This window comes from Netta rufina, assembly GCF_964035555.1.
Source record: "Netta rufina genome assembly, chromosome: 1".
Classification (NCBI taxonomy): Eukaryota; Metazoa; Chordata; class Aves; order Anseriformes; family Anatidae; genus Netta; species Netta rufina.
Window position 1 is genome coordinate 110,608,662 of NC_140123.1, and position 12,220 is coordinate 110,620,881.

General features: G+C 43.3%; 1 protein-coding gene across 1 annotated transcript in view; it reads right to left on the minus strand.

Moving 5' to 3' along the window:
* The window catches only part of PTGFRN (prostaglandin F2 receptor inhibitor), a gene marked incomplete at both ends in the record, with an annotated part of 62,209 nt that overhangs the window by 24,124 nt on the left and 25,865 nt on the right, over positions 1 to 12,220 (minus strand). The window contains 4 exons of the mRNA XM_084306024.1: positions 1,671 to 2,096; positions 6,485 to 6,868; positions 9,431 to 9,850; positions 10,654 to 11,019. Coding sequence (XP_084162150.1) covers positions 1,671 to 2,096; positions 6,485 to 6,868; positions 9,431 to 9,850; positions 10,654 to 11,019 — 1,596 coding nt within the window. The remainder of the gene's footprint in view (positions 1 to 1,670; positions 2,097 to 6,484; positions 6,869 to 9,430; positions 9,851 to 10,653; positions 11,020 to 12,220) is intronic.

A 12,220-nucleotide genomic window follows, 5' to 3' on the forward strand; every position in this document is an offset into this window, starting at 1 on the left:
GTTTGGAGCCTGCAGGAACCAGCTGTGACTGGGGCCAGGGCATGCAGGGAACGGCATCTGGGGCCAGATTGCTGGAAGAGCATGGCAGGGAGTGGAAGGGAAGAAGGGGGAAATCAAGCCTAAATATTTCCCCCTCCATACATACATATGTGTGTGTTTTTTTTTCAGGAGAAGAATGTTTGTAGGAGAGTTTGCTTTCACGTCGTAAATACCCCAGCTCTGAGTTTTGCCAACAAACGTACTTTTCAGCATGGGGACTGTAACATTTACATTTGTGTGGCAAAATTGGCAGAGTTTTTGGAACAAAACCAGAAACAAGGGAACGTTCACACCTGTCACGGTTTGTTTTCCCTCAGAAATGTCAACACAGGCTGAGACTTTTCAACTCCAGCTGGTTTCTCTAGCTGCTCTGAAGGCGGTGATCCATTACGCGTGCATGCACACACACACAGCTATGGCATAACTGAACTGATTGTGACCGGCATTCGCCATTATTGAGGGATCTCATTCCTGCTAGAGAAGCCAGCTCCTAACAAAAAAGGAAATACCCTTTCTGTGGACCAGACTTGGTCTGGGGTTGAAGAAAGTCTGAACAAGCAGCCTGCCATTTTCTGTCTCCACTGGAACAAAATCACAGAAGTTCTCCAGTTCATATAAAGATAATGCCTGAACAGCTTTAAATTCATTTAAGACTACGTCTTTGAAACGGTCATCTGTCTATAGCTACTTGAGCTAGACCGCTCAACAAATCTGTGAGGTGCAAGGAGAGCTTAGCTAATTGCTGTTTTTGTTGTTGTTGTTGTTTTGCTTGTGTGTTTGGTTTTTTGTTTTTGACAAAGATGTTACATCCTAGGCTACCCCATTCCTTCTTCCCCCATTCAGCAGTCCCCTCTTACATGGCTTCACACGTAAGCCAAAAGGATATCACTCTACAGGACAATCAGGCTACAGGCACCCGCTTTATACCAAGTGATTCAGGTACCTTTATTTAGCTCCTAAGAAATGCTCCCAAGGACTGTTGAAATACTGACCAAAGGGCAGTTCACTTCTGTCAAAAAGAGGCCTAGGTCCAAGCAAAGCACTGAATGACTTTGCTGTCACATGCTTTTTTTTTTTTTTTTTTTTGATGCTCTGGTACTACTATGCTCATGAACATACTCAAAAGTGCCCTTTAAACACATGCTTATAATTACAAGTTGGTATAGAAAAAAACAAACAATCAAAAAAAAAATGCTATCGAACTGACAGTAAGAGATGACTTAAAGTGAGTGACATTCATTTTTTAACCCAGGACAGCCTCGTTGCAAGCAACAAGATGCATCCTAGAGATACTGAAATACTCTGGGTCATGAAAGGGAGCAGTGACCCCAGCATTACTGCTGGATACACCCTGTCACAATGACAGCCTGGTTCCTCTAAGTCTCAGCGCAGTTTGAGCAAAGGATCTGTTTTGCACTTCCACTCCAAGCTGTTGCACAAAACTGGTCAGTGCTGTTTACTAATTATTTAACTGCAAAAATATAGGTCTTTACACAAAGTAATTTTTCCTCTTCATAACACAGAGACACATTTCCAAAAGCCTTTTGTAGGCCTTCTGCATGATGGATCTACTCAAGAGAAAACTATCTTAGCTTTCCAGGACTTCCAGTGAATAGGTGCAAGGTTCCTACCTTGTGTAGCCCATAAAATGCTGACAGGTGCAGAAGTCACGTCTTTGCTTTTTACCCAGCTGTTGTTGCGGTGCCTGCTCCATGCAGAGATGACACAGAAATAATCCCCTCTGTCACTTTCTGAAGTCCACTGGATCCGTAAACTGAAGGTGTCAACAGCCTTTTTAGAGAAGATTATTTCCCCGTTCTGAGTCCGCTCTCTGCTCCTGTCCCCGAGAAGTAGAGTCCAGTCTGCATCCATGGTGGCCAGCAGTTCCTCTGTCGCAACATCGTCACCGGGCAGGTGCTCCTTGTAGTACCATGAAACTGTGAAACGGATGTTTGCTTCGGTGTCCTGGGCATTTGTGATCCTGCACTCCAGCTCGGTGGGGTCATCTGAAAACTTGGGTGTTTTAGATGCATTCAGGAACACCTCATAATCTGGCTCTGTGGGAGAGAAAACCCACAATAAAGAAGTGAGAAGATACAAGCAGAAAGGAGCAAGTGGCAAAGCTTAATGTTAAATAAGATACTGCTAACTGCTAACATCCAGTTTGTGAAAGCACATGGTCCCAAAGCCAAGTGCCAGAACATCTATTTTTCTTACAAGAGCTGGTGATTGGGAACTTGGACTCTAGCTCTCAGACTTGTACTGGTGTGAAGTGAGCCACCCTAGGCCCGAATTTCCAAACAGGACTTGTGTGTCTTGTCAGACCATTTCAGAAAAATCAGGACAAAGTGATTTTATTGAGCAAAATCATTCCCTTCCTTAGGCCTGGCCCCAAGAACCCACAGTTGTTTCAGATATCCCGCCACTTTTGCACCTGTCTGAAGGCCTCCAGCAGCCAGAAGACCTGTTACACTCTGTCTTTGCACTGTCCAGAGCCATCCCATCTCCCCAGTTTGTCTCCAGGATAAGAGTCCACTTCCCATCCTGAAATGCCACCTTCTCTGCACTTAACATCCCATCATCTCTCTACAGCATGCAATGAATGTTAAACATCTCACCCACCCATCCACCCAAATCAGGGGGCATCAGTGCCACTGGCCACGGGCAGCACAAACAGCAGCGTGCAGTAGATTTCAGCAGGCATCATAATAAATAACAAGTAGGTTAAGCCAACAATGTGTATATCAAAAGATATCAGAAGAGCTCCACAGAACAAAGAAGTAGATGCTGTACAGCTGTGAGGCTAGAAACCCTGAGGCTTGAAAAGGATCGCCTGAAATGCACGGGTTAAGATTGGGGCTGCTGTATTTAAATCTAAAATAGCTGGCTGTCCAAAGCCTAAAAGAGATAAGGCAGCCACATGACTATTTTCTCTTGGACTATGGAGATAGTAAAGGAAAAAGATTACAGCGAGGACCTCTCACCACAAAGGAGATACATGTTTATTTACTAGCATTAGAATATTTTTCTCTCTTGCTGCCTACTATTATTCAGAAAAAATACTAGCCTTCCAACTGTTCAGCCAATACTCATCACATGGATTTTGTATTATAAGCGTATTCAGTGCTCTATATTAATTTCTTGCTTTATGTTGTATTTGGCATTTTGCCCTCCCAGAAACAATTAACTGAAGCTATAATTGGGACAGAGAAGGCAATCCAAGGCTAAAACTTAGACTTAGCTCACCAGTGAGCCAAGATAATAAAACATCTTAATAGAGCTGCTGCGCTAATGTGTGTGCACATGCACTTTTGGACTTGGGATGCAAATGAAGGAAACAATTCTATTCAAGCAACCTGGCTGCTGCCACGCCAGCTTGGAGAAAGGATCTCTCGCCACTAAGCGTTCTGCATGCAGGCATGCAGTGTCCTTGCATCTAGCCAGAACAAGGGCATACAAACAGACCAGACGCCGGAGGATCTAAATCACTTTCTGCAGTGCTAGGTAACAAACGTAAAGGTATTGCTCACCTAAGTCCAAAGTACCTACTGTTGGCAGCAGTACCGCACAGCTGTATAGCACTGTGCTTCTTTATTCTGCGAAGCTCTCCTGATATATGCATCTCTGACTGTTAACCTACTTTGTGTTTATTATGATGCCTGCTGAAATTTACTGTACACTAGCTCACTATGCACTACATAGTGAACATAAGCATAGATTTTTGCAGACTCTCGGTATGAGTAATACAAAATAAAAATTCACTCAATTCCTCTGCTGCAACCAACTCATAGATTATTAATGGTGGCCAAAACCCATTTTTGGTGCAAGCAAATCCCCACAGATCCTACAGCTACTCTACCCTTCCTGTCTCATTCACAAAAGACCAGTCTTCTCCAGGGCCTCATGATATATTGCACACACTCTGCAGTTTTCTTATTCCCCCTTGACTCATCTTCACCACCAAAACAGGCGGCAGTCAAGACCAATTAATATTTTCACAGCAACAAAGACTAAAAGAGCCGAAACTCTTCTCAGGATAGGAACACAGAAAGGAAAAAGCTGCAAGAAAGTCAAGTTCTTCAATAATCACTTCAGGTTGTTTTATTTGCGGGGAGGGAAAGGACCGCTAAGAAGAGAGTCTTGGCTTTGACAGCACCACTCCAGATAGGCGCTTCACCCTGACAGACATTCAGACAGAGGATTTAGAAAGAATAAAAGGCTGGCTGGATAAACCTCATTCCTCCACTCTGTCAGCTGTCAAAGAACAGCCTCACTGACAGTTCAATGACTTAATACCCCAGCAGCTCTTAACTTCCATTAAGAAGGAGGAGTTGGTGAATTCTGGATGCAGCTGAAAACCTCAAATGCTGAAAAATTATTCTACTTTCCTTTGTCCTTAGCAACCAAGCGTCTGCCGAGGAGTAGATTTTATTCTCTCCTTTCCCCAGATAATACCCAATTGGAATGGAAAAAGCAAGGAATAGTTCTACAGGCACTGGCAATGTAAAAGAATATGTGAGCACATGGTGCACCTGTACGTGCATGAACACGTGTGTGCACATGCACGTACATGGGGAAAGGGGCGAGCTCGCAGAAGCTGAATGTGTAATCAAATGGCTGAAGAATGAAAACAAAGACTTATCACACGTGCACTTACCTCTAGCACACACTGCAAGTATGCAAGAAAGAGCCACAGCTCAACTGCTCTGTACAATGCCAAATTGCAAAATTACAATGTTTATCACTGCAATTTAACCTTGTGGCTACAGCTATTTATTTCTGATAAACAGACTCTCTATATGCTGAACCCATTCTGTCCTTTTGTGTTGGAGGAACTCTGCCTTTGTAACTGGGCAGTACCATCAGACTGATTACAAGAGGCTCCAAATGAGTACATGGAGAACGTTTAGGCACAGATGCTTGCATCCAATAAAAGCTGGGAACAAACATCAAGTACGACAGCTCTGCCAGTTCTCCAGTTCACATCTAGGTTCATCCATGCTTCCAACACAAACAATCCTTTGTGAATTTCAGCAGGAAAAAGGTGGAAACGCCTTACCTACAGCATCCTGCAACACCATCCTGAGTTACATTGCTTATGAATTGAAGTTACTCTTCTCTCATGATTAAACTAGAAGATAACATAGGAAGGCTAACGTACCCTTAAAAAGCCAGACTTTTTAGAAGTTTTGCTGGAGTTTCATTTTTAGCATTTCTCCGAAGCAACTTTGTTTCTAAGCATATTTGCATAAAGAGAGACAGCCAAAGCTTAATGTTCAGAAAGGATAATGCAAAGTAAAATATCTACAGTCTTCAGCATGTGTATGATCCAGTAGATCTCCAAAACACATTTTTTTCCAGGGCGGGGGTGTAGGGAAAGATATTGTCAGCCTGCTCTTGTAGGCCAGGTAGATTAGACAAGCCTGTTGAACCTCTGACCTCCACTTCAGCTTCTGTTCTGTTTAGAATGAACAACTGCTAAACACAACTCTTCCTAAGCACAGCCCCCTTGTGAAGAAAAAAAAATATATAAAAAAAATGATGGTATTAGAGGTACAAGAAGGGAAATAAGAAGGGAAAATAACTATGAACAGCTGGGGAATGAAAGAAGGAGAGGATAAAGAGATCATCAAATCACTGTTTAAGTAGATCTTTTTTTTCCCACTAGTGACTTAAAAGAACTTGCTGCAAAAATGTTGCAGTAACTTAAGGAACCCATACATTCAGGTGCACAAATAATCCTTTGCGTCCTAAAAAGGACAAAAACCCACTCATGTCTAGAACTGAATGATCAAAAATGCACCAGAGTGGGATATTAAGTACTGCGGGAAGACCTACTTTAGTGGTTACTGTGCTAAACAACACTTCCAGAATTAAGCTCTTAGCCAGGTCTCTCTTGTTCAGTCATACTATTCAATAGTGTGGTCTCCTAAAATAGACTTGCCTGTCGAGGGAAGAGAATAAAGCAGTATAAAATCCCATCCCATCCTAAATCTATCGGTAGGATGTGGTGTGTCTTTAGCGATTAAAGCAAAGAAACAATTTGAAAGATATTGCAGTTCATTATGAAGTTTGCATCATAAATAACTATATGGCAAATGATTCAAAAATGATGGGAACCATGTGGTATCACTGCGTTTGGAGCTCAGAAAGAACACCTGCTGCAGTATCAAAGCCCTGCTGACAGTACACGGGAAATGAAAGGGGACAATATGATACCGAGGTAGCTTCAGCCCCTGGAAAATAAGGTGGACTTTTAAGCTCTGTTTCCCAGTTACAGACAGTTCAGTGATACCCTAAAGTCCCAAAACATACAAGCCCAGAGAGAGAGATGATACATGCAAATGTGGAAGAGATGAGATCCTGCAAGGTCCTTTCCCTTTTCTGATAGGAAGAAGGAATGCATGGTACAATATCCATGAAGTTTGCGAGCAGAATCACTCACCTAATGCAGTCACCACCACACTGACTGGCGCAGATGTCCTCTCCACCACTTTATGCCAGCTCCCGTTGTGCAGCGGTACCCAGACAGCTGCTTGGCAGAAGTAATACCCAGAGTCCTCCACACCCACATCACGCACCAAGAGGCGATAGGAATTCCTATCGACATGGCTCAGGCTGATTAGAGTTGAATCACTGACAACAGAGTCATGGTCCATGCTCAGCAAAACCTGAGCATCTGACAAGGTGTCGTCGGGTGACCCAGAGAAATACCACGTCACCTCGGCCTGGAAAATACCACTCCTGTCTGTTGTGATGTTGCAGGTAAGATCCAGGGAGTCTCTTTCAGTCACGGACAGATTGCTTGTTGAGATGAGCACATCTAGAACTTGGAAATGAAGAGAGAAAAATTCAAACAAAAAATAAAACATTGCTTTTATTAATATTTTAAAGAGCCCACTCACTGTAAATTATGCAGACCTTCACTTTCTATTACAGAATTTTCTCAAGTAGCTCAGTAGCCCCACTTTCAAGCACCCCTCGACTGTTGTGCTGCATCATTTATTATAAGACAAGCACACATTATCAAGCAAGCAAGGGATCTTTGATAAGGGTGGGAGAAAGAAGGAGAAGAGAACAGTGTTTCTATACCTCAACAACAACTGGTCTGCGAAGGCTTTGTCCTAACCACAGACTGTACACCACCCTCACACAGGAAAAAATGAAGGATATTTATTCTCACAGGAGAGTCAAGGTATTTGGGGACTCTCCCAGAATGGAAAATGTCCACTGAAACCACTAGGCCCTACACCAGAACTGTAGCAGCTCTTCTCAGTAGTTCCACTAGTCCTGCCTTAAACAGGCAGCTAAGAGCAGATCAGTGATTTCTATGTAAAGCCATGTTCTAGTACCTAATACATACCCATCTGTAAAAGCTTTCTAGGACTATCACCAGAAACTAGAGACAGTATAGAAATGCCAAACTGTTTTTCTGAGTGGCCACAACTATTGCCAATAAAACCAAGCAGTACTCATCTCACTGCTCACCACTCAATAGCACAGAACAGACTGAATCGAGCCTCTCCTGAGAGGTAAAGCCAAGTCCCCTATCTGATGAATGCCTCACCGGGACTGGAAACAGTAGGAAAGCCTAGTTAATTTAAGAGACTAGTTAATTTAAATGCCAGAATACAAATCAAGAGCCCTCTGAAAAGTTAAGAGCAGTGTTTCTCCAAGGAGCACCTCTGATCATGCACTAGTGACCGGCATTCAGAACCTGGCAGGATAATCACGGAGAGGGACTCTAAGAGAGTTTACTTGTATGTGCCTTCTCAAGGCTCCTTTTTTGGTTGCAGAAGTGCCTGAAGGCCTCGCTTAGGATTATATTCCTCTAGTGCAAGGCGCTATTAAAAAAGACATACAGGAACAAAGTCAGGCCGAAAGAGTTCATGATTTAAGGACACCAAAGTAGATGGAAGAGTAATTCCTTTTTGCAAGTAATCTGTGCTACTTATGCAAGTAGTTACACAAGTAGCTTTGTGCATGACTATTTTTTTTTTTTATGTTAGATAATAATTTCTGTTATTATTTTTATTTTATTTCTACAAATTCAACCCTACAGTTTACAGCAGGTAAGAAGGGAGGGGGAGGCTAGAAAGCTTTCTTGCTCCTGACAAAGTGCCACTGCTGCCAATGACTGAGCTGAAAATGAAGGCCAAAAAAAACTTTACAAACCAAACAGGAGAAAAGAGACACAGACAGACAGAGGGAACATTAAAAAACTGCCCCATTAGGCACTGCTACTGGTCCTGGCCATCCTCATCCTGTTTTCTGCCCACCAACTTCAGCCAAATTCTCCATATGTGCAACAAAATAGAGGACTACAGCTACAGCTCTTAATCAGCTGCCCCTGTCTCAACAGAGAGTACCTGCAAGCTTTACTGTGTAACAGATACCCTGAAAAAGGGGCAGATTGATCCTGTCAAATCTCACAGGCTAAACACCATCAGGATACTAAAACTACATCCAAGGGAGCTAGCCAAAACCCAGCAGTTCTGACTTTTCCCTATATCAATCAGAAGATGACAAAAATGAAAAGATACCCTTATTGTCTGAATACTTTGAAAAAATACTGCCATAATCTCACATTTCTGAGACCATCATTGCCTGTTTTACCACCTATTGAGAGACAAGTAGCATCACCCCCTGCTTCCCCCCTCCAACTAGCAGTGGCAATGCTAATGCAATTAAGCGCTTAGTGCATCTGCTCCTGAAACCTACACAGACAGGGATATCTGGATATCCTCAGCACAGCACTATGTGTATTTCTGTCTCCTTAGTCAAGCATGCAATGATGCATTTAGCAGTGCCCGCCAACACAGCGGAGCCATCAGCCCAGTGATCCAGTGGTAGCGATAGAAATCAGAGGATAATTTGTCCTTTGAAATTATCCCTGCCTTTCTCTTTTCTGCCAATCTTTCTATGCCATTTTAATACACAACATTCACATCTGTCATGAATCACAGTCCACTTTCACAGGGGAAGCACAGCAGTTTAGTACTCTCAGATAACCTATGTTAATGATAGCACAGAGGGCAGGTTTAGGATGCTCGGGGTTAAACACAACACGATTTAAGAAATAGTGTAACCCGAGGAAGTGAACTAAGGATGAGATAAAAATCTCAGTCTAGGCACATCAGAGATTCCAGTCAGTCCTTCCATGCCATCATCCCCATTGCTCCCAGAATAAAAGCTAGCAAACTCATGCCAAGCATATGCTGTTAACCCAGATGTAAACAGGCCAGCTATCCAAACAGCACTCTAAGCTCTCCTGGAAAGGTGTCCTTATTTAGTTCAGCTTATCCAATTTCTGCTCTCAAGAAGCATCACCTCCTGGGCACAGCACTACAGTAGCTACAAGCCATGGCCCCAGCCCAGCTGTAACACTCACCAGTCCGCTGGATCGACACGCTTGCTATCTCCACGCTCTTCTCCTGAATCTTCTGCCATGAGCTATCCGCCCCTCTCACCCACTCGCTCACAAGACACCTGTAGGCGCCTGCATCCACCGATGAGGCCTGGGACACAGATAGTCGATACGTATCATTCGCTCCTGTGTCCAAGCGGATATCTCCATCACGGTAGCGCTCCTCATAGCCAGGGCCAGGCTGGAATTTGCCTTCATGAGTCAAAGATAGGATGTCCTGCCAAGACAATCCACTTTTGATCTGCCAAGTCACGTGCAGGTGAGTGTGCTCCGGTGAGGTGGTGATTGCTGAGCAGCGCAGCTTGAAGGAGTCACCCTCAGAGAGCTTGAGAGATGTTGAAGAACGTGCTTTTGAACCGCTCACCCATAAGCCATCAGAAATTACTATTTAAAAAAGACCAAAATACACAAATATCATAAAAGCGAAGAAAGGAGAAAACACCCACAATAACCTGTTTGGATATAAAGCACTAAAAGTACCACCTCTCCAATTGTTCCTTCTTCCACACAAATACATTCCAGGAACAAGGAAACTTGGCTGAAAATTCATTCGTCACCCCCTTTAAACATGCCATAACAAGCATTCAACTTCATTTACCCTCCCCTCACTTCAATTTCTTATCCAAGTAATATCATTCAGACTATTCCGATCCAGAACCATCTTGATTTTCACGAGAAAAAGAGACAACACAAAGAGAAAAAACAGTCTCCCAAATTATTACTGAAGAACCCTAAATGAGAGAGCAAGGCTAGGACATAACTGCAGGAACAACATGCTAAAGATGAAAGGGAAGACTACTTCCCTCACAGAAAGATCTCTAAATGACACTAAATAAGAAGGAACGCAGGCGATGTTTTTACCTGAAGTTAGCCCCTCTCCCCAGAGGCTTAGTGACATTAAGCATTTGCAGACATCTTAGGAAAACACACTGCTTAGTTTTCCCATATTTATTTACATATTTCCTAGATAGAAAAGCAAAAGTGGTGTTCAGAGTAACAGGTCCCCTTTGCTTCTTTGCCTGGCTTGCCCTTGCTCCTATCATGCCTCCCAATTTTGGCTTCAGTAGAATCAAACAGGAAAAAAAAGATCACAATGCTCATAAGCAACAGAAATTCAACATCATTAAGGTACATCTATAATCAATATCAAAAACAAACTTAGAGCACACCTCACTCTTCAGAAATACCTTTCACTTGGACCTCAGCATCATAATTTCCCTGAACGGTGGCATCAGTGCTGGGCGTGGAGCATTTGTATCTCCCTTGGTCAGTTGGCTGGATGTTTTTAATCACGAGTTCCACAGCATCGTTGCTGCTCCGTCTCAGTTTGATATCCCCGTGGCCCACGCGTTTTTGGTACTCCTCAGAGGTGAAGGTAGAATCCCAGGTACTCACTATCCGCACGAAGTCAGTCTCTCGGGCGAACTCCCAGTCAAAGTTCTGCTCGCTGGGTCCGTCGTAGTCACTCACGCTGCAAGGGATCGCCACCTCCGTGCCCAAGACTCGAATCAGAGGACCTTTGGGTACCCTCACAATGCGTCCCCTGCAGAAAGCTAGGTTGGGGAATAAGGAGAAAGAAAGCAGGCAGTTAATAAAGGAAATCACCAGGATAGCCTTTGACCAAAATAATGTGAAATACGGTAAGGTTGGGCACCCACCCTGCAGAAAGCTATAACTAGTAAGAGCCATCTTTCCCATTAACGTTTAATCTCATTGGAACAGCATGGGCAATCTTTGGTTCACTGCTTATTTAGTAATGTGTTAGGTAATGAAACACAGACATGAGGAGAGAAGAATTTAAAGAGAAAAAAAAAAAAAGAGAACACTATTTAGCCACAGGTCCAGTGGTTAACAGTTTCCACCAGAGACAAAGTGGTAAGCCTCCAAGTGCCATGTTTCCACCAGAGGCTGAGAGAAATACACTTAAACAGCATTAAGTAGTGGTTTTCATTACTACAGTGATGGCATAATCTAATTGGGCATTTTTATAAGTCTTCCGCTGACATCAGTAGAGGGTTCAAAGAAGAAGTTCTAACTCTCCTTCAGCTTGACAGCCATAAGAATAGCAAGTTGACATTCTCCAAGCATGAAGTCACCTCTTCCCTACAGGATCAGGGCTTCTCTAATGCAGATGAGCTTCCCTGCCTTTCTAAGTGACTTTAAAGGAATTACTGATTTCCACAAACAGTGCTTGAATGGGTTTCTGCAACCACACCTGCTTCCAGCACACAATTCACCTTTAATGGAAGTCCCAGAACATGAGAGCAGGAGCAGAGCACACTCCCTCCAAAAGCACGGGAAAACAGTGTTCAGACTGTGTTTTCTGGGACCATCTAACTCGAAGGACAGAAAAACAACAGCAGTTCTCTGCTGAAGGCTGGCACAGCAACGTGTTATGCTTCAGGCAAAAGCACAAACCACTTAAAGTAGCCAGAGGACCTGGCAGATATAGAAAGAGACTTTTCTGGTTGATTTGGCTCTGTAGCTCAAAGAACAACCACAGTGTCTGCACGTGGATCTTGGCAGATTCTCACTTCAAGAAAAGCAAACGGCTTTCACTCTGGTTCCAACCAGAGAAACTTGTTCAGCAAAAGAGATGTACTACCAAAGTTCAGTCTCCAAACAGTAGCAACAAAATGCTTACCAATATTTGGCTGTGGACATGGATACCACAGCTCCACATCCACAGCAAAATGGCAGAGCAGGAGAACAGCAGAACAAGAGAAGCCAAAATGCTAAAGGGTAGATATTGCA